Source organism: Zingiber officinale, chromosome 4B (assembly GCF_018446385.1).
Source record: "Zingiber officinale cultivar Zhangliang chromosome 4B, Zo_v1.1, whole genome shotgun sequence".
Lineage (NCBI taxonomy): Eukaryota > Viridiplantae > Streptophyta > Magnoliopsida > Zingiberales > Zingiberaceae > Zingiber > Zingiber officinale.
The window spans coordinates 968897-992859 of record NC_055993.1 but is presented as its reverse complement, the minus strand read 5'-3'; the positions used below and the strand labels follow the sequence as shown (position 1 = coordinate 992859).

General features: G+C 37.1%; 2 protein-coding genes across 3 annotated transcripts; both read right to left on the bottom strand.

Annotated features, from left to right (window-relative positions):
* Nucleotides 1–10670: 10670 nt before the first annotated feature.
* On the bottom strand, nt 10671–12191 carry LOC121977284 (galactinol synthase 1-like). Its single transcript, XM_042529872.1, has 4 exons — nt 11803–12191; nt 11405–11728; nt 11168–11302; nt 10671–11086 (listed from the first exon to the last, which is right to left on the bottom strand). The coding sequence occupies exons 1-4, from the start codon at nt 12124–12126 to the stop codon at nt 10847–10849; spliced, it is 1023 nt and encodes a 340-aa protein (XP_042385806.1). The 5' UTR covers nt 12127–12191; the 3' UTR covers nt 10671–10846.
* On the bottom strand, nt 12191–12962 carry LOC121977285 (amino acid transporter AVT6C-like). 2 transcript variants are annotated; one of them, XM_042529873.1, is made up of 2 exons: nt 12457–12962; nt 12191–12368 (listed from the first exon to the last, which is right to left on the bottom strand). In XM_042529873.1, the coding sequence occupies exons 1-2, from the start codon at nt 12789–12791 to the stop codon at nt 12203–12205; spliced, it is 501 nt and encodes a 166-aa protein (XP_042385807.1). In that variant the 5' UTR covers nt 12792–12962; the 3' UTR covers nt 12191–12202. The 2 variants fall into 2 exon arrangements, with proteins under 2 accessions (XP_042385807.1, XP_042385808.1); XM_042529874.1 differs by having other exon boundaries at nt 12255–12364.
* Nucleotides 12963–23963: the final 11001 nt, after the last annotated feature.

The following is a 23963-nucleotide window of genomic DNA, read 5'->3' as shown; positions in this document are numbered from 1 at the left end:
GAACATACCAAAATCCCAACTTGGTAGCTCTTATGAATTTCCCAATATGTGCCTTTTAAGATTAAAATCAGCTTTTCACCACTAGGCACATTTTACTCTTTCAAGGAGTAAATAATAGTTCCATTTCATTTTCAAAGGTTAACAAAAACCTTGAAAATGCTCCTTGAGTGTCAATTTCCTCAAAGTTGGGTTAACTACCCTTCTAATCGGAGTTGACACTCTCTAACCCATTTATGGGGTAGAGAAAATGCTCCTAGGAACCCAACACCTATTGGTGCTCCTTGGATGCTCTAGGTACTCACTAGGGATAACTTCCCTAGATACCTTCCTAGTGACCTTGTTGGGCTTCTTAGAAGCCTTGGTCACATTTTCTAGGTCAACCCTAGGGATAGCCTCCCTTGTGACCTTGTTAGTGACTTTCTTAGACTTCTTAGAAGTCTTAGTCACTTTGGTTGCAAAAATACTCTTAGGGATGACTTCCTAGTATTCTTAACTTGACCTCTAGACCTAGGGTTTATTCCATAACTATATGGAACTCTATGGTAAGAGGGCACATCCTTCTTAGCCTTTGGTTTGTATCCCAAACCTCTATGGCCGTTGGATGACCTTTGTGCTCCTAGACCTAGGCTATGCTCATTTTGCCCTAATAGGATATTTTCCATCCTTTTTAGGGTCTTTTCCATTTTATCAAGTCTTGATCTCAAGACTTGATTTTCTATCATTAAATCCTTAGAATTTGGTTTTTCATTAAGTCCATGAGCATTTTGGTTTCTAGGCTTGTATCTAAAATCCTTAGAGTTATTGCCTAGACTTTTACCTACATTCCTAACCTTAGGTGTAGTAGTCTTAGCATGAAGAGCTACATGTTTTTCCTTAATGCTATCATGCTTCCTATGTTCATGGTAAATAGCATTGAAATGATATAAATTTGACCTAGCATGCTTTTTACCATTTTGCAAGGGAATAGGCTCAATAAAAGATACCTTCTTCTTTACCTTGGAGGCTCCCCCTTGACTAGTGCCTCCTTGAGCCTTGACCATCTTCTTCCCCTTGGGGCATTGACTTCGGTAATGCCCCTTTTGATTGCAAGAGAAGCATATAATATGCTCCTTGCTCTTCTTTGTGTTGGGGATGATCTCCTTGGGCTTCACCTTGCCCTTTTGTGCCACTTGACCCTTCTTCTTGGCCAATTTAGGGCACTTGCTCTTGTAGTGCCCATGTTCCCTACATTCAAAGCATATAATATGATTTTTATTATTAATTAAAATATTTATACCTTTGCTTGTAGGGGTGGCATCTTTTCCTTTGGATCCGGAGGTAGAAGCTTCCTCTTGATCCAAACTTGATACTCCTCCATTTGATTTTGCTTGACTTGTGGAGGTGGACGCTTCTTCATCCTCTTCTTCTCTTGACCCGGATGTGGAGGATTCTCCTTCTTCTTGATCCGGTGTCAATGAAGATTGCTCCCCCTCAATCCTAGAGGTGGAGGCTTCTCCTTCTTCTTCATCCTCTTGTACATGAAACAAGGAATATACTACTTCCTTGCTCTTTTGATTGCACTCCTTTGAGGATGAAGCTTCCTCTTGGACTTCTTCTTCGGAAGTTGAGCATCTCTCAACTTCGGAGTCCTCCTCTTGATCTTGATCCATTGAGTCGCCCTCTTTGGATTCCTCTTGATTCGGTACAGTGGAGGGGATCTCATGGATTAATGCCAACTTGCTCCAAAGCTCCTTGGCATCCTTGAATTCTCCAACTTGAGCCAAAATATTGCTTGGCAATAAGTTGACCAAAAGCTTGGTCACTTTATCGTTTGCCTTGCTCCTTTGAACTTGCTCTTGACCCCATTTGCTTTTCTTGAGAGGCTTGCCCTTGGAGTTTGTTGGAGCTTCAAATCCTTCCATGAGAGCAAACCATTGCTCTATCTCCATCATAAGGAAATTTTCGATTCTTGATTTCCAAGAATCGAAACTCGTGGAAGTGTATGGTGGAGCCACCCTTGTGTCAAATCCAAGTCCATCTTGGAATTGCATCTTGAAGTTAAGCTTCTTGAAATCTTTGACTTTTGATGATTTTGCTTCAACTTCTTCACCCTCTAGCTCTTCTTGTTATGCTTGACCCTTCCGGCGATGATTCCGGTGAAGAGCGGCCTCGCTCTGATACCACTTGTTAGGACCAAAAGTAGCTAGAGGGGGGGGTGAATAGCTCGTCGCGTTCGCTTGGTGCGCTTCGTTGCTTGGCGTTGCTTGTTTCTTCTTGGATGTGCAGCGGAAAATACAGAAACAAACATAAAACGCTAACACTAGGATTTTACTTGGTATCCACCTCACAAGAGGTGACTAATCCAAGGATCCACACCAACGCACACACCCTCCACTAAATAAAACCTCCTTTGTGGTAACTACCAAGGGCGGAGAAGCCCTACAAGACTCAATACAAGAAGAAAGGGAAGGAGTACAAGAAATAGAAGCTTACAAGCTTTACAATGAGTACAAACCCTAACCCTAGCTTCTCTTCTTGGCTTTGATCCGCCTCTTGACTTGGAGAGCTTCCAAGATCCTTCAAGAACTGGCGATCTGAGCTTTGTGAGTGCTGTGGAGGAGCTGGCGAGAATCTGAGAAGTTGTCGTTAAAGTTCTGCCGAAGACCACGCTCGCCTGCGGCTTCGACGCCAGCGGTCGGATCCCGATCGATTCGAATGTTCCGAATCGATCGGAGGCTGGATCGATCCACGGATCGATCCAGCGCCTATCGAGATAAGCGCTGGATCGATCCACGGATCGATCCAGCGCTTATCGCGCAAGACCGATCGTGAGCGGCGATCGGGGACCTGATCGATCCACGGATCGATCCGAGTTTCTGGGAAGAATCGGATCGATCCAGCGATCGATCCACATCTGATCGATCCACGGATCGATCCAGTTGGATTTTGCCCAAAACCAAGTCCCAAACCTCCCTCACCAACATCCGGTCAACCTTGACCTGTTGGTACATCATGCCTCGCATCTGGTCACTCCCTTGACCTGCTAGGACTCCCCACCAAGTGTCCGGTCAATCCCTTTGACCCACTTGGACTTTTACTCGTCGTGCCAAGTATCCGGTCACTCCATTGACCTACTTGGACTTCCACTAGATGTCTGGTCAACCTTGACCCATCTGGACTTCCTTCCTTGCCAAGTATCCAGTCAATCCCTTTGACCTACTTGGACTTCCCAACACCAGATGTCCGATCATCCTTGATCCATCTGGATTTCCTTCCTTGCCAAGTATCCAGTCAATCCCTTTGACCTACTTGGACTTCCCAACACCAGATGTCCGATCATCCTTGATCCATCTGGATTTTCCCTTGCCTAGTTTCACTCACTAGGACTTTCACCTGGCTTCACTCACCAGGATTTTCCATCTGCCTAGTTTCACTCACTAGGACTTTCACCTGGCTTCACTCACCAGGACTTTCACCTAGCTTCACTCACCAGGATTTCCTTCTGCCTAGCTTCACTCACTAGGACTTTCACCTGGCTTCACTCACCAGGGTTTTCCATCTGGCTTCACTCACCAGGATTTCCTTCTGTCTAGTTTCACTCACTAGGACTTCCTTCTGCCTAACATGCCAGTTAGGACTTCCCAGTCAAGTATCCGGTCAACCTTGACCTACTTGACTCTTCTTCGATTGATGTCTTATTGTCAAACATCTAAACCCTAACCAAGACTCAGCTTGGTTAACCAGGTCACCCTTGACCTGAGGGATATTGCACCAACAGTTACGAGCAGATCTGTTGTTGACTCGGTGAGTTTACTGATCATTGTATCATTGTATTGATTTTGGTTGGGTATGCGCATTTATTGTGTCAGGTAGGATGATATACAGTTGTTGTATCAAATATGGTTAGCTATGTTATATTATCACAGTATGATCTAGTTCTTTATTTCCCTATGGAGACTGTATACTTTGATTTCTATATCGTTATATTAACCATGCTTTAATCTGTCTATTACCCGTTGAGTGACCTATACTCACCACCCGGTTTATACCATTAAAATCTCATGTAGTAGGTAGATGATATGGAGTTGCTTGGAGTATGTTGCTGGCCGATCCCACATCATATCTGAGGACTTTTTATCAGTTTATTTTCCGCTTTATTTGCATTTAGTATTCAGTGGTTTTAGTATTGTATGAATTCGTTTGTGTTTTGGAGTCTGATATGTGGTGTTTGCTATTGTGATCTTGTGGTTGTGTAAGCCTAATTGACTAGCAATACCTTAGTTGCGGATTGTAGATTTTCTCTTCATTTTTCCGCTGTGTTTTTAGTACAGTCGTGTGGGATGATTATAACTACGTGGTTGATATCATTTTTATCCAGCCAGGTAGGCTGAGTATATTAACTGCGTGGTTGTTATCATTTTTGTCCAGCCGGGTAGGATGAGTATATTAACTGCGTGGTTGTTAACATTTTTGTTCCAGCCATGTGGCCTGAGGGTTATATGGATATATATATGTGCTATATATTGTCATAGTTAAAGGGGAGATGCTGTCTATTTTTCGGGCAGGGACTCCTCTGGGACGTGACAATTTATTGGTATCAGAGCAAAGTTTTACGAAGTTTTATCAAGTTTTATGAGGTTTACGAGATTTATACTTGAGATTCGTATTTTTTTCCCTCGATGTGACATTCCAAATTTTGAGACCATGCAATGACAGGATATCTCTAAGCTATAGGATGTAAGTTAATTTACTGTTGTATTATACTTATGTAGTCTTATTTTGTTGTTGGTATCAGGAATGAAGCATGGAGAGACAACCCCTTGATGTGTGTAGATATTATGATCATTTATGAATGTTTTAACGCACATTCACTTGCTTTATTTGTATATATTCTTCGCACGATCATCTCTCCCATTGTTTATTCAGTAATAATTACTCTTTTGTCAGAGATCTGCTCTTTGTTTGGTTTTGTGTTGACAGAGATAACTCTTGGAGCGAAAACGGTGATTGTCGACGCATCGGAGCAAAAGCAGCAAACTTGACATCAGTCGTACAACCCTGCACGGTCGTGTGGCCATCCCCGAGAGAGAGCAGCACACGGCCATGCGACCATGCACGACCATGCCTCACGACCAGAGACAAAGGATGACATGGCCGTGCGGATCTCGCACAACCGTGCCACTCTACACGAAGGAGAGGAGCTGGCCGTGCGGATCTTGCACGACCGTGGCACGGGTCGTGCGGCGCCCGTGCCCTAGCCTATAAAAGGGCTCTTAACCCTTCCCCTTGGGAGGGAGGGCCGGAAAAAGGGAGATACACCTTGATGTCATTCCACGCCGTCTCGAACCTCTGTTCGACGATTCGAGATCACCTCCATCATCGCATCAACTCCAGAAGTAAAGGATTGGATCCGAAGATCACTCGACGTCATTGAATAAGCATCTCTATTCCCTCTCTCTTCTTGCCTAGGGATTGAATGTTTAATTATACTATGTCTTTAGGTTTTTCTCCTACGTCTATAGAGTAGATTCTTTGTTCTAGGATCAGGAAGTAGTTGTGGATAAGTTATGATGTAAGATTCATGCTTATGCTTTCACTATTTGAATGATTTCGCTTGTCTTGTTATAATTTGATATGCATGAGACTTGTTTGCCATGTCGTATTAATTGATTGCGTTGAGATTGCTAATTTTGTAAAGAAAGGATCTTAGATCGTACACCCGAGGGGCCATAGTGATAAGGGTAACCCGTTCACGGACATCTAGGATACTCCCTCGAAAGGAGAAGTAATTCCTCCACAAGGAAGTAAGAAACCAAACCAAACCCCTATCTCTATCCTTGATACCAACCAGGTTTGCATTCTTGTGATCTACCGAGGCGCCCTAGTGACAGGAGTTAACCGTAACAAGATTTCATAGAGATCTTCTCTGTTTAGTGCTTAGGGGTAGTAGCTATAACTTCCGAAGAGTACATGTTGATTGACAATGAGGAAGGGATAGAACATGATGTATTAGTTACCACCACAACGAAACCGAACTCCTAGAGCTCTTCCCAAACCAAGTAAAACTCTCTTTCTCTTGCCAGTTCTCACATTTACTTTCCAAGTTCTTTTCTTCTCAAGAAATAGTTCACTTACAACCATCGGGAGTTTAGCTAATTCTACGTGAACAATCACTAGTGCTTATAACCAACCCTTGCGGAAGCGTAACACCCCTAGTCACCGACATGGTCTGGGGCAACCACGAAAACAACCTATCGAGTCAGCAGGACCTGAGCAAGTTGATCAGGAGGTGGATTCTTCTAAGGATCCTACAGATATTGAGATAGTCGTTGTCAGACCCATCAGATTCCCATGAGAGATCAGGGTATTCAGTCTCAGGAGATTCCTCCTACATTACCATCAGTAGTCCCTGCTCCTACTGCTGCTACTTGGGTGAAGGATAGAGCTCGTATTCCGTTATTAGCCCGATCGGTAAAGGACCGATTTACTTTGTTACATGGAGTTCCCGACCCTAGTGTTGCTCGTTCTTGGTTGGGAAATAAGGAGGACTCTTTCGAGTACATGTCATGCATCGAGGAAGAAAAAGACGAATTAGCTGCATACCACTTACAATACCAGGATGTTACTTGGTGGAAGATGCAGAAGTCGCTTTTTGGGGATCAAGGCATCATCTGGACATTATTCAGAGGAGCATTTGAGTGACAGTATTTTCCAGTTCCTTTTCATATAGCCCGGCGGCAAGAGTTCTTAAATCTTAAGCAGGGTGATCGATCAGTGATGGAGTATAATGTAGAATTTAATCGATTAGCTAAGTATTGTCCTCATCTTGTGGCTCAGGACAACGATCAGTTAGATCAGTTCACCCAAGGTCTTGCAGCTTATATCCATGTCAGGATGTTAGGTTTTACTCCTAGCACTTACCTGGAGGCATTAGATCGAGCTTTGGTGATTGAGATGACACAGCAAGAGGTTTCCCGAGAGCGGAAAAAAGATAAACAAAAGGTTCAGGGTACCAATTCGAATCAGAAGCAAAAGAATCAAGGCCAGAAAAGACAAAATAAATGTCAATAGTCACACGCTACTTCGGGGGAGTCTTATTGGTTACTGAAGATAGGACGATCATCCGTTGGTTCTTCTCGACCCCCCTCAGAAAGATCTTTCTAGTGGGCTTAGATGTTATAGGTGTGGTACTGATGGTCACATTAAACCAAATTGTCCATTGGGCCAAGATGTATGCTACTACTGTAAGCTTCTGGGTCATGTGAGTCGTGATTGCACATTGAAGACACAGTAGGAGGCAGCCAAGAGTACTGCACAAGGAAGTCGTACTACTCAGACTCGACAGTCGAAGGGATCACAGAGGACACAGAGTGCTTCACATCAGTAGCATATACCACCTCATCAGGCACAGATATATCACATCCAGATTCAGGAGCACCCGGCAGTACTAGTTATTATGCAATATTCCACCGTTGTTTCTTCGCATCAGATATATCAGTCACAACAGAACTTTACGGCACCACCTAGTTCTTGTCCAGTGATCCAATCTCAGCAGTTTACTACCACTCCACCAGCATAGTTTCAGACCAGTACTAGGGTGCCGCCATCATGCCCAGATGTAGGGCGGGTTTATGTTGTTACACGCGAGGATGCACAACGGGCCGAGGGATCAGACTTTCAGGGTATGATTTCTATTTATTCATTTCCTGCTGAATTATTGATAGATATTGGTAGTTCATGTTCTTTCATTTCCTGGATATTTCTGGGTAAGATTTGTAGATTACCGGTTCGTCGGATGCATGCATTAGCGGTATCTTTACCCTCGGGGGAGATACTAAATATTAGTCAGGAGATTAAAAAATGCCCATTGAATTTCAAGAGTCTGACTCTTATGGTGGACTTACAGGTTTTTGATATGCTAGAATTTGACATTATTTTGGATATGGACAGGTTGGTTAAGTATTATGCCACCGTCGACTGTAGTGCGAGGGTGGTTACATTTAGACCTCTGAGTCAATCATCTTGGGTATTTAAGGGTACCAAGGATGATGAGATTTTGACCAAAGTGATTCTCATTTCAAAATATTTCAAAAACAGATGTTCATACAAAAGCTAGGCTTATAGTTTACATCCCAATAGACCGGATAGCTGGCACGAAGTCCAGACGGGTCGACGGGTCGACGGGTCGACGGGTCGACGGGCTGACTGGACGTTTGGCACGAAGTTCAGACGGATCAACGGGCTGACCGGATGTCTGGCAGGTAGGTTGAGGTAAGTCACTGGAGGGGAGTGACTGTGAGGACACATTCCCGGGATACCCAAGATGATTGACCCAGAGGTCTAAATGTACTCAGCCTACCCGGCTGGACAAAAATGATATCAACCACGTAATTATAATCATCTCACACAGTTGTACTAAAAATAAAGCAGAAAAATGAAGTGAAAATCCACAATCCGCAACTAAGGTTTTGCTAGCCAATTAGGCTTACACAACCACAAGATCACAATAGCAAACACAACATATCAGACTCCAAAACACAAACAAATTCATACAATACTAAAACCACTGAATACTAAATGCAAATAAAGCGGAAAATAAAACCGATAAAAAGTTCTCAGATATGACGTGGGACCGGCCAGCAACATACTCCAAGCAACTCCATATCATCTACCTACTACATGAAATCTTAATGGTATAAACGGGGTGGTGAGTATAGATCACTCAGCGGGTAATAGACAGATTAAAGCATGGTTAATAAAATGATATAGAAATCAAAGTATACAGTCTCCATAGGGAAATAAAAAACTAGATCATACTACGATAATATAGCATAGCTAACCATATCTGATACAACAACTATATATCATCCTACCTGACACAATAAATGCACATACCCAACTAGAATCAATACAATGATAAAATGATCAGTAAACTCACCGAGTCAGCAACATATCTACTTGTAACACTTGTGTGATATATATACGACAACATATACATATAAAATAAATGACATGTATGAAATATGACAACCAAATGTAGCAATCATAGTTCAAACAAATGCAACACCTCACAATCACATACAACTAATATTTACTAAGCATGTATGCAAATATATCTCCACAGATGCACCACGCATCATATGCAAATGCGTATGCATGTCATATGGTCACCCCTCCACCTCTCCAGACATCACGACCCCTGTATGGCCGAGAGGCTTGGGTCCCTCACTACCATACTAGCCTCTAGTACATGCACCACTTATAGAGTGGTCGAGGCCGACGGTTCGCTAAGTAGTTATCTAACTACATAGCTAAGGGTCCCTGACCACTCACATCTCTAGCCCCCAAACTACTGCGCCCTCAAAACCCACTACTCCATAGTGGTCGAGGCTGACAGAGTGTAAACACTGAGCGACCAAGTGAGTGCGACAGGACTAGCTCCACTCCTAGCTACCACTCTCCAACAATGGCCGAATGAGCAGCTATAAATGACTGACGACTCTCTCACACTACAAGGGAGACAATAGTCGTCAACATATAATGAATGATGAACATGATGTGAATAATCACAATATAGATACTATCATCAATAATGCAACAACCAAAAACGCCTCCAATAACCACACTAGACGTATATGCATACACCATAATGCAAATGGACAATCAATCATGTGACTCCAACATACACATACCAATCATGTGTATACTCAACATCAATATGCATAATCAGCATGCTAACCGAATAAGCCGGACATCCCTATGATACAAACTCTACATGTATATATGCTACAGAGTCCAGATAACAAGAGTCGAGACTGTATCGAATTAAACTAGATTATATCAAAAATCAAACAGAAGTGACAAGCAGGAAAGTAGCAAGCTTATAGATTTAAGGTAAAACAACCTAGACATCCAAATATAGTCATGCTTTAAGTTCAAAGGACTAAATAGAACCCCCCCCCCCCACGTCACGCGGCTCGTTCCCGATCAAGGTCCTATGTCATATAATGTATCAAATTATATACATATACTACGATATAAAAATCGTGTACCGAAAGAAATAGCTATCCTTAACGCATTAACCAATCCTAGTTAATGTCTCCTTATATTGATTAAATCAAAGTCATTCCTCCTTTCATAATTGCTTAAAATGGAATTATGGGTCGATTTATCCTGATGGCCGATGGAAAACTTCCGTGGGGTTGGGCCGGTCAACCCAGGCTCGACGTTACCCAGCCTAATTAATCATTTTTTTAAAATGGAATTATGGGGCTTAATTTATTTTCTGTTGATCATTTTATCGATCGATTTCAATGTGATGCTAATTGGCTAATTAATTACTCGATTAATTAGACACGTATAAACCTTAATCCGCAAGTTCATCTTAGTTGCTTAAGAAATCCATCTCCATTCGCCAAAGTCCCACTTAATCGCGGCGACGTCATTCCATACATGCAACCACGACGCGTGGTGAACTTCCAGCCACACCACATTGCGATCGTCGGAGTCCAGTGAAGCGACACGTACACATAGACTTGGTGCGAGGGAGAAGTTAAACTGTCTTAATAATTGTTTAATTAGATTTTAATTCTTGTTTTGGAAAAAAAAATCTTTTATTATTAAATATTCCTTCGTGGAATTTATATTCCAAACTATATATTTCTTTACTTATTTAACATTTAACTTACAATCAAGATGAAATACACGCTCAATAATAAAAATTCATATGCTCACACAACTATTAAAAGAAAATTGTCCAATTATTTTTTAAAAATATAATATATTAGACAAAGAGTTCTCTTAATATATTTAGGCTTAATTTTATTTAATTATTTATTAATCAACAGCAGGGCCAATTGTGCTGTCCTCATGCCGCCGACGGCGCCTTGATGACCTTGACCTCTCCGACCTTCGAGAGCGCCGCCGACATCAGCGGCTGCTTCACCTCCTCTGCCTCCGTAGCCTCCTCCGGCACGGCGGCGATGGCTGGAACTTTGCAGTCGAGGCTCTCGTCGTTGTACACCTCCCACCACTTGGATACCAGCATCTTTATGTCTTCTCTGTCCATGTTCGCCTCCTTCCCCGTGTACCTCCATGGCTTCGACCCCTGAAACAGTTCGAACGATAACCGTTGATTTTTCATCATAAAAATTGACCGAGCCTGATAAGACGAAGGCAGAACACGTACCGCGGCGCAGTAGTGCACCACCTTCACCTTCTCGAGCTCGACGTTCTCCGGGTGCCTCCACAGCATTGCCATGACCAGGTTGTAGACCAAAGGAATCGGCTTGTAGACGTCCTTGAAGAACATGTTCAAGAAATCCTGCACGATATAAAAGGAATAAAAACCAAATTTTTAAGGAAAAAAATTAAACAAACGCCTCTCGATCAGTGAAACAAATTAAAGTGAATTAGTTTATTGTACCTGCTCGGCGAAGGGGGTGGGAGGGGTGATCTTGACGGTGGCGATGAGGGACTCCGCGGTGGCAAGGCTGGGCTCGTGCACGAACATGCCGGCGTTGAAGTAGAGCGAAGGAGGCGGGCTGAGCTCGGCCGCCGGCCACGCTACTCTGTCCGGACACTGTTGGCAGTAACCAATCCGGTACTGCGGCGTGTGGCTCCACGTCTTCTCGCAGAAGCAGTCCATGACGGCGTAGAAGCCGCCGTTCGGCAGGTCGAACAGGTGGTCGACGTTGTCGTATACTTGGATATCGGCGTCGAGGTACATAATCTTCTCGTACTCCAAGAACTTCAACAAAAAAACAAAATTAATCCTCTGTTTTGATCAAACCGACGAGTATAACCAATTGATTGGAATGGTACCTCCCAAATTCGAAGCTTGGAGTAGTTGATGACGTAGTAGGCCATGGCGAACTGCGTCTGGTTCTCCGGCGGGTACACCGGCTCGATCTCACGCAGGACGCAGCCCTGGGCGGCGAGGAGACGGCGGTGGCTCTCAGGCACATCGGGAAGCATCGCCACCACAAGAGGGTAAGCGGACCCCACCTTCCTCAGTCCCTTCGCCAGCCCGACCACTCCCTTCACGTAGTCGCCGTCGCCTGCAAGGAACGTCACGTACGCCCTCGCCACCGGCTCATCCTTCTTTCCCTTTCCGGAGACCACCGTGGAAACTATCTGCGGCGCCATGTGTGCGGATCAAAAACAGAGCTTTCGGAATCTTGCAGGTGTTTTCCGATGAGACGACAGACGGAGGGTTGGGGCGCTATAAATAGGCGCCGATAGAGGTATTCATGGAAAGGCAGGAGCTTTTGGACAGAAATCCCTGCGGAATCAGGGATTTCTGTCCAAAAGCTCCCGCCTTTCCATGAATATCCTGATTCCGCAGGGATTTCTGTCCAAAAGCTTCTGCCTTTCCATGAATACCCTGCCTTTCCATAATCACAATCTGTCAATTTATTCAAGAACAATAACTAATAAAAATCTACGATTCGAGGTGCACGAGATCATATTCTCTACCTCAGAACAAGAGCCGCCGGGAAAATTAACGAGATGCAAACCGCAGTGGTCAACCCGATGAACTGAAACAGAGTCCAAATGCTCGGGAAGAGGACTGAGCCCAGATAGATGGAGCCAAGCAGCGCCGCAGTGAGCAGCGTGAACCGGTGAGCGTCCGACGAGAGGTGGCTCGATTTGGGAAAGAGGAGCTCGTCGACGTTGATTCTCAACGAGAAGAAGAGCAAGGGGAAGACGAGAACCAGGTGGAGGACATAGCTGAGGCGGACCACGTCGTTGAGAAGACTCCCGAAGGCCGAGCCGGTGTCGCGGTCGAAGTTGGAGAGGATGTCGTTCATGGTGGCCTCGCCGAAGAGAAGGTAGCCGAAGAATCCGATCGCGGCGTAGATGGCGGAGCAGAGCAGGACGGAGAGACGGACGCGCCAGGAACCGAGGCCGGCCGTGTCTCGCTCGGGCGGAGCTCCACCGGCAGGAGCGGCGCGACCGCGTCACCACCCTTCGACATCGGGGCGCCGAACAGAGAGAGATGCGCGTCTCCAGCCATGAGAGACCTTTAAGTAATGTCAAATTATTAAATTAACCTTACAGGAATTAAATTTGGACGTCATTATTACTTGATTCATCCTCCCATACTCATTGGGGAAGGGTATTTTCGTACTTCTATTTTTAATATGCAGATTTAATGTCATAAGAACGCCCAGGAAACACTATTTCTTCCCGATTCAATACAACGTGCAGCGCTGTGGTACGTTCGATTTCGTGAGTATGATTGATGGTGCACACTAGAAATAATTGAGTCAAATGGTGTCTCTCGGCTGGGCCCCGATTCTTGGCGGAGCTCTTCATCCAACGGCGGGGGTTGATTGCCTATCGCTATGTGGGGCCACGTGTCCTGGGCGAGGAAATATGGGGACTCATTCTTTAGGAGAGCAATCAAGACACGGAATTTCCTTTTTTTTTTTTGTTTTTTTAATTAATATTTAAATTTACCATGATTAGTCAACTTTCGAAAGAATTTTATAGTAATCTTAGTACTTTTTTATTTAACTAATTACATTTTATGCAATTCATTATTAACTTGAAGAAAATAAATAAAAAATTGTGTTAAATTGCAATTAATACTTGCTATAAAACAGGAAATCAATATGTTAGTGGAATAATAAATTTTCCTAAAATTATTAGTCAGATAATTAAATAAAAAATAATTGTATATGTATAAAAATAAAATCTAACCTTGCATAATAAATTCTATTGCATGCCAATTGCTAAGTCTAGCATAAAATTTTTAAAATATATTTTTTTTAATAATTGTTTTTATAGAACGGAACAATTTACCTTGTCCCATTCTATTAGATTAGTCTTCACTCTTGATATTAAAGAACTTTTGAAGTTTCAGGATGTAGTGGGTGAAGAATTGATAGGATTTATCTCATCAGATACCTATGATCTATATATTTATATATACTTTTTTTCTATATTTATGGGGTCGATAGTAAATAATGGATTTACTTTTTTGAAAGAACTTTTGAAATTTTCTCATACTTCTGGGCACAATTACTTACTTTAATTGTGAATGCTATAACTTTCTATTATTTTCCATATTAAAGATGAGAACAGAGGATTCTACGTCATCAATAATAGTTTGTCTTGTTACGTCATCTCATTGTAGATTTCTTACTAATGGATATTAAAGATGAGATTTAATAAAAATAAAGAAAAATTTTCAATCACAACTTGAATTTTGTATATAATTTTCACTCATAAAAAACTTTATTTCCACTTTCTACATGTAAAATTTTATTTGCTTCAACTCCCTCATACAAATATTGTGACCTAATTACCCCTCAGATTTTTTAGATACAAAAATCCAAAAAAGAATAATTGTTCTTCATATATTTTAGGTATAAATAGTCTAAAAATGAGTATAATTCCTATTATATTCAGTATTTTAAATTAGAATCGAGTATATTTTCTATTAAATTGAGTACGATTTTTTTTCTATTTAATATAATTCCTCCTAAATTCAGTACCATTTGAAAAAAATCTAGTATATTTTTTATCCAATCGAGTATCATTTAAAGAAAATCTAGTATATTTTACATCTAATTGAGTATCATTTAAAGAAAATCTAGTATATTTTACATCTAATTGAGGTAGAAAAAGAATCGTACTCAATTTAATAAAAAATATACTAGATTCTAGTTTAATGTATTGAATTTAAGAGTATTTATACTCATTTTTAGATTTTTTTTATACTTAAAATATCAGGGGCAATTAGGTAAGTATATTAGATTAGGGAGCGAAAAGAAAATTTTTTTCCAATAGAGAGTACATGTAAAATTATGTTTGTCAATAGAGATTACATATAAATTTTCCCAGAGAGGATTCTATTATTTTATTAATGGTAATGCCTAAAGTTAAATGAGGATCTTATATTTAATTGATCATCGAATAAATACCTCTCCACTATAAAAGAATAATAACAATTAAAGGACACCCATAAAATATCCTTTATTTTACCGCTGTTATAGGCATTGTTATAGCAGCGATTGAGGAGTTGCAATAACATATAACAATTACTCAATAATTAATATAATATGAAAAATTAATTACTATTTTTAATTAAAATTATTATATATCGATCAGTCCGGAAACTAAGATAAATGGAGGGGCTTGTGGGGAGGGTAGAGATGGCAGGTATGTTGACGAAGCAATGACTTGAGGCAGAGATTTGATGTTGAGCTGGAAACCTCATACCTTCATTAGTTGTAGGGAAAGCAAGTGGAAGGTATTCACGGTTCTACGGACACCATGGAGGGCACACAGGAGCGTTAGTTGAAGAATCAAGAAAGAGGTCCCTCGTATAAGCACTCCGATGCTACAAAAAAAACACTCATATAGAGATGATTTTTTTTTTCACTTTTAAGAGCGACTTTCAACCACTCCTATATTTTTACCAACGGTTTGAACACCGCTCCTCTTATCGCCGTCCCTATATTCTATCGAAGCGGTTTTCGTAACCGTTGATAAAAATTAAAAAACCGCTCCTATTATACTTTATAGGTACGGTTTGAAACCGATCTTGCACGTTATACATATAACAATGATTTCAAACCACTTCTATAACTATATATTCAGAAGTGGGACAAACCGCTATGAAACTCTACTCTTTAAGTGTTAGAATGATTTTAAACTGTTCTTACACAGGATATAGGAGCGATTTTAAAATGCTTAAATGTCATGATTATAGGAGCACTAATCCTACAGGTAGACTCGCCCGACCCGAGCTCTTAACCGGGTTAATGCGTCAGTGTCCGTTGACCCTATTTTTATTTTTATTTTTATTTTCTTTTAAAGTTGGGAAAAAAAATTAGTTGATATTAGGATTCAAACCTAAGTCTCTTAAATTATAAACTAATATCCTAACCAACTAGACTACAGCTATTAATATTTTTATGTGTTAGTTAATTACTTAATAACTAGTCAATAGTTTCTTTTGTTATATTATTATTCTTAGTAAGTAGGAGAAGATTAAGAGACATATTTATTCATTTATTTATTAATTTATAATCGTTTATTGATAAATAATTTTATATGCTAGTTCATTATTAAATAATTAATTAATAATTTCCTTTTACTATATATTTATTCTTAATAAGTCCAACAATATCGGGTTTAGTAAACGATTTTGATTACTATGAGACTAAAATGATTTATGGAAAGGACTTGGATTCTAGTTGATGCTGAAAAGTGGAAAGGAAAATATTTAGGTTAGCTTTACTTGCTATTAGAGGCCAAAAAAAGTAAACTTTAAGAGAAAAAAATAATAAGATTAATATGTTTTAAAAATAATGATTCTATTTATTCTGATCATAAATAATCTAATATTATTTTTTAATTTTAAAATAAATAATTTTTAATAAATATCATTATAAAATATTTATAAAAAATATCAAAGTTATATTCTAATAGTGTGAATTGGAGGATGGATAAAATTGAATAAAGAAAGAAAAAGTTTTTTTTAGAGTGATCAGATTTAGGATTTTGGAGTTGAATAGAGGAAGAAGAAAAGTTTTTGACATGAGATTTAGGTTCGGAGTTGAATAGAAAAAGAGGAAAGATTTTTGACATGAGATTTAAAATTTCGGAGATAGATAGAGGAAGATGAATGTGTGGAGGTTACGTGCGATGCCGGAAATGAAAGTTATGTGTTTAGGGAAAAAAATATTGAGGAAAATACGTAAGAAAGGAAAGAAAATTGGTATATATAGAATTAAGAATTTTCATTTAACAAAAATAAAAATAAGAAAAGAATGAAAACCGATATAAATAAAATTAAGATTTTATAAGTTATTTAAAGGATAATTTATTTGACTAATAAATATTTATATTAAATAAATAAATTTAAATTTGAGAGGTACAAAATAAAATTACATTAAGTAAATTGTGCACTTTAATTGTTATTTTTTAAAAAAGATATTGATCAATTTTAACTTCGATAAGAGTGGTTTACAGAATGGCTGCTAAAAGTATACTGTTTGATAACTGTTATTAGTTATGCACCGTGTGATAGAGGTTTATTCAATCTCCATCGAATGACTTATCACGAATTGAATCATATTGTTTAATAACAAATCTGATCGCCAACTGAACCATCCCTTGAAGATAAAAATTCAGTGTCAATTAGGGCTCCAGAGCTCCCATTGAGACGTGATAATGAAGGAATGAGCTCCCTCACACCCTTGCATAGTGGGAGGGATCTCTAGGTTTTAATGAAGGAGTGGCTGTATGTTTATGGAGCTACTCCTTCGTTCTTTTTTTTTAATATTATTTGTTTTTCAATTTCTATTTAAAAAATAAAAATAATAGCATAATAAAAGGTTAGCTTTTTATAATGAAGAGATATTTTTTACTTTTAAAATAGTGTGAATGTAACAAAGAAAAAATTCTCACCGCACTCCAACTATTTATGTATAAACTTAGAGTATGAGCTCCCACCGTGGATGTGGCATATGGGAGGGAGCTCTCTCGTGTTTGGGAAGAAGTCTTCCTTTTTTTTATTTTTTAATTTAAAAAATATATTTTAATTTTAATTTAAAAATTAATAAAAATTTTATTTAGGTTTTTTTATTTCAAATAATGTAATTTATTTTTTAATTATTAATATTATTTAGTGATAATTTATTAATTTAAATTTTATTTATATATGGTAAAATATAATAAAAAAATATAGGACTCATAGAGGAGTTATTTAAAAGTTTTTTTTAAGTGGAAAAATATATAAAGATTTTACTTTTAATGTGGGGGGAGTTATCAGAGAATTCCACCATTATGGATGCCCTTAATAACTATTCTTATCCCATCATCATAAATTTCTTATCAAATTCATGACATGGATGAAGGCTAGGGACGTCTCAAGGTCTTTAGAGGTGCATAAAAAAAATTGTTAGGTATTTAACATGTTTTTTTAAATTATTTTTTTCCTTCCTTTTGTCATTTGGTTTAGGACCTCGAATTCATTTTTTTTAAAAAAAAAATCAAAATATTATTTTTTAAAAAAAACAAATTTTTATATTAAATTTAAGTTTTTGACATGGTGAGATGTCAAATTTGAGATGTCAAATTTAAGTTTTTAAAAATTATATTTATTGCTCAATTAAAATAATATGAATAATAGAATTACTATATTAATTGGATACTAAATTTTAAAAAATTTAAAATATTAAATATTAAGAAGTATTAATTTTAAATATAATAATTATCATATAAAAAAATTAATAAGAATAATAAAATATTTTAAAGAATATTCCTTTTTGGTGTGATATGATATGGATAGACTTAAGGGATATAATTGAACCGAACCGAACCGAGCCGAACAGTAAGAAGTTCGAGTTTGGCTCGTTTACTTTTTCCCTAAGCTCGAGCTCGACTCGAGTTCGATTCGAGCTTTAATTCTTAAGCTCGAGTTCGATTCGTAATAAAATTAAAGAGCTCGCAAACGGCTCGAGCTCGACTCGAAAATAGTTCGTTTAAAAGCTAAACGAGCTTAGTTCGAGCTTGGCTCGTTAACATTAAACAAGCTCGTTAGGCTCGAGCTCATTAGGCACATAATTGAGCTCGAGCTCGAGCTCGTTAGGCACATAATCGAGCTCGTTAAAATCACCTACAATACATGAAAATCAATTGCAGTAATTGAAAAATACCTGTAGAAATGAATACATAACATGCAAGCCACACAAACCCAACAAACATAAAATTAAAACAACTTAACCTGTCAACACATGCACAGCCACATGAACCCACGAACCCAACAAACATAAAATTAAACAACTTAACCTCTCAGCACATGCATTATAAATCCTTTACACTTTATAGTTCTTAACACTACATGAAAATTACATCAATAAGCAAAGAAATTAACAGAGTTCATCTCTTAACTCAATCGGCCTGGCTTTTATCTTCTTCCTGCCAAATAGTCAAAAGGTTAAAATAGTTAAATACAACATATTTAAACTTCACCAATTCAATGACAACAAATATTACACAACAAATATTACTAGAGCTTTTGACAATTGATTTCTAAAGATGCATAATTTGTTATAAGCTATGATTAGTGAGCTCAAAACCAGATGATTAGTGACATCTGTTTGCTATTTGACATCATCACAAAAATTCAGAAACAGATGAGGAACAAATTTAAAGTTTGCTACAGAATTCAGAAACAGATTGTGATGATGTTAAAAGAAACAGATGTCAAATACTTCCTCATCACATCACTAATCATATTTAAAGTTTGCTACACAATTCAGAAACAGATTGTGAGCTCAAAACCATATTACAAAAGAGAAACAACACTAAACATGATTTTTTGGTGGATGCAAGGGAAGGCTAAGAAGATTACCAATCACTACGGCAGCAGCAAATGATACCACTCAAAGTATAAACATTCAAAATGTTAACATAAATAATCAAATTTAATAGAACATAAGAAGATTAGACATGTAACAAATATAATTAATAAATGCATAATTAAATTAGATATCGATTAACTTACTTTTTCTTTTTTCTTGATTTGGTAATGGGTCGAAATATATGAATTATATATATTATCATATATATATATATGTGAGGTATACATGGATATATATAAATATGAAATTAGTATATGGATATAAATATATATACAAAATTAATGCAATAACTTAATATTAAGAAACTATAACATGAATTATATGTTACCATGTATAGTTAATATAAACATGGATATATATAAATATAAAATTAGTATATGGATATAGGCTTCTATTTATACTTAGTATTAAGTTATATAAAAATAAAAATGATTTAGCATTTATAAAACCTATAACTTACGGATTTTTATATATATGGATATATATGAAATTATATTAAAAAATAATAATAATAATATACCAATATATAAATATTTAGTATTTATATAATTTATGTGTATAAATCATTCTTCTAAATAATATGGAAATGAAATATAAATAACATAATATATATATATATATAAATTATATAGTATAAAAATAAATGTATGAACATGTAAATAAGAAATATTATGTATAATATAAAATATATAATGTAAATTATATAGTATTAAAAATGTAAGAACATGTAACAAGGAAATATTATGTATAATATATAATATATTATATAAATTATATAGTGTAAATAAAGATTAAACAAGTATGAAATTAAAACATGTGGATAAAATTTAGTAGATATGAATTAATGGACTCGGCATTTAGGGATAAAAATTTAGTATCTATAAATTTATAGAGATTATTCATATAATTAATATAGAATAAAATATATATAATATATTATATAAAATGTATAATATAAATTATAAAGCATAAATAAAATTAAATAAGGAGGAAAAATACATAAGAAACACGACGTGTAACATACTATTTCTATAAATAGTATATTATATATAATATAAAATATATAATTAAATAAGAATAAGAAAAAAAATAAGATTTAATATATTATGTATGTAACATGTAACATATATGAAAATAAAATATATAAAAAAAAGAGATAAATAAATTATATGACTTGAAGGATAAAATTTAAAGAAAGTCTTAATCTCCATCTCTTTAAGAACCCTACCTCCAAAAGCCCTATCCTCTGGATGTGCCGCCGGCCCTAAGGAGCTCCTCTCCTTTCCATTGTTCTCCACCAGTTCTAGAGCCCCAAAGGTAGAGAAGAAGTGGGAGTTGGTAGAAGACATGTTCCTCTCATATCTATGTATTTCTTAGTTCCTATTAACTTGTGATTTGTTTAGATGCCATTAGATATAGATTCAAGAAAATTCGGACGCCATGAAACTAAACTCAAGGTTATGATAACTCGGTAACATGTGAAGTCTCGGACCTTAGGGCTTATGATGCCATGAAACTAACCATGTTATACTAATCCTTAAGACATATGCTAAATTTTGGATTTAAGTGTAGTTATGTTTAGGTTCTTCTTAGTTTTGAACATGATCACCTTGGAGGCCTTATATTAATTTCAGATTGGTGGATCATTGTTTTTAAGGATAGTTATTTATCATGTTCTTGCATTACAATTACATACATATTGTCTAATGGTTTCCGCTTAAAAGTTAGCAAGTTTCTTATTGTGCTAAATGATTTGTAAAGGGATGGATTTAGGATTTATGTAGTAACTATGTTCCTCACTCTTTTTAGGATTTTAGAATGTCAAAAGATCACCCATATTCTTGGATACCTTTGTAGTTTTAGTTGGGTTCGGTTATATGCCATGAAATCAATTCATGTAATGATAACTTTGTAAGCTATGTTGGTTTCGGACAACAAGATTTCTATTCAAGTTATATCTATGTTTCTTCTTGCTTCCTATCAAGAAAACCTAATGAGTCACATGTTCATTTTTATGCCTATGTTTCTTTTGATTTTTATCATGATAACATAATGAGTCGCATGTTAATTTTTATATGATTCGGATTTGGATTTGTTTTAGTTATGCATATGTTTCGCCTTATTTCTTAATGTGATAACATTACAGGAGATAGGTGTGATTTTCAAATTAAGTTAGGTTTATGTATATGTATCTTTTACTTCTTATCATGGTAACGTTATAAGACATAGGTATAGTTTTTGGCATCGATTTAGGTTATTGCTTATGTTCCTTCTTGTGTTGCTTTGTATCATGATGACTTTGTATGCTAGAATTAAATTCATTTAGGGTTAATATATCATGCACTCAATTATATTTTGACAACTTTGTATGTTAGATTAGTACGTTATTTTAGGGGCATATATGTTATGAAATTGATGATAACATGTATGTATAATATGATTCCAATGTGTAACTGATGCTATGTGAAGTTATAAGTAGTTTTCTTTATGAAGACAATTTAAGAACCGTGCACGTATACTTGCGATGTATGATATGAAAGAGTTATATGGATAACTAGAAAAAAAATATATATGCATGTGTGGAGATAGTACAGGATTGGTGCCTCGGTATGAGCTCCGGGAAAAACCTTTCCAGATAAAAAGGAATGAATGTGCTCTAACGATGACAGTACGGGATTGATGCCTCAAGATGAGCTCCGAGGAAGGTCTTTCCAAAATGAATGATGGTGCAACGCATTGATTTCAACTGATGTGAGTTGTACCATAGGTCCTTTTCTTTGTTGCGTAACTAATTACATGATTATGGACCAAATGAATAGGCTCTAATGATGATTACCACACCTGCGTTGTGTTTGTCCTTTATTAAGCTATGCATATGTTTTCCTTTCTATAGAGTAAGTTTATGTTCCATGCTTCCTAATTTTGATCTCACTTATGTTATGCTCTTGTTAGGTTTTAGATCTTGCATTAGTAATCGGTTAAGATTATATTTTTGTCATGTTCATGTTATGCTTTAATTATACAATTATATATGTGGAGTGAAAAGTATGTTAGCATTTATGTTTGGCAAGGGTATATTCATGATTATACTATCCTTATGTTTATGCAAAACAAGTAGCTAGAGGATAAATTATTTAGTATAGGTTCCCAGATAGGACACAGGAAAATAAAAACTAATAAATGCATAATATGCTTTGAATGTGATGAGTCTCTCGACTCATAGTTTATATCTTTTTTCAGACAATGAGACGAATGAGATAGGAGGCATTAACCAGTGAGCAGCTCGGAACAAGGACAGTACAATCCGAAGACCATACAGATTAAATTCTGTATTTTGTTATGTTTATCTTTAAACCGTCTATGTAAATTGAACTAAGAAACCTTTATGGAAGTAAGAATAGGTGACGCCCGCAATTTATATTTTATTATGTGTTTAAAAAAACTAGGGACGTTACAATAACCAATCTTCTGAGCAAAGCAACATTTGAACCGTTTCTACTCCAAAAATGGCGCGATATGGATCAATAACTTTACCACCTACACTAAAAGCTTATTCAGAAGCCAGAGAAGTTATTGGAATTGATAGTACGTCACACGCCATTTTTTACAAAATCCTAAACTTTAAGTTGTTCATCTTCCACCATGACAATGCATCAAACTCATGATCAACTTCACAAAAAACAACTCCTTCCTCAAGGTACACCTCAAGCTCAGACTTCACTTGCTCTACACTGTCAACATTCTTAATGTAATTGGCAAATTGTGCTCTCACTTTACCTTTTCCTTTTCCACTAAAGATACTTAAACCACTAGAGATATATTTTTATCACCTTGAACATCTTTTTCAGCAATATCTGTTCTGTGAACCTCAACATATTCACTATACAGCAAATACGTCTCATGAACTGTAACAATGTGCTCAATTGCATCAACTTCAGAATAGATTTCTGGAAAGCACCATTCAATCAATTTCATCTTATTCCTTAGATCTAATACTGCTGCTATAGAAATTAACAAGTTACAATCACCTCAATACTTATCGAACTTAATCTTCATCTTCTTGACCGTATTTTCTATAAAACTACCTTCACCCACTTTTGTATCATTCAATAACTTTTTTATATTATAAAGTTCAAGAAGAAACAAATTCGAAGTTGGATACTGAGAACCTGAAATAAGGTAGGTAAATATATTAGATTTTCAAACAATGAACAAGTTTCAAGTTGAATATTCATTACCTGAAATGATGTGGCTAACTTCATTAAATTCTTCAAGAAAAGCACAAACCAAATGAACTTTCTTCCAATCCTCCTCACTAGGCAAAGAGTTATAAGCAGGATCCCTTTATTGATATCTTGAAAAGACATCTTGAACTCTAAAACAGTAGATAACATGTAATATGTGGCATTCCACCTAGTGCAACAATCCATTACAAGTTTCTTTGAAGATAATTGCAACTGTGTTGCAATTTCGCTGAACATATTAATACAAATTTCTGAGGCAGATATGTGTTTCACATTTTCACGCAATAATAGTTTGGATCTCAGAAAGCCCATCTTGTACCAAAAGATTCAATATATGGGCACAACATCTCACATG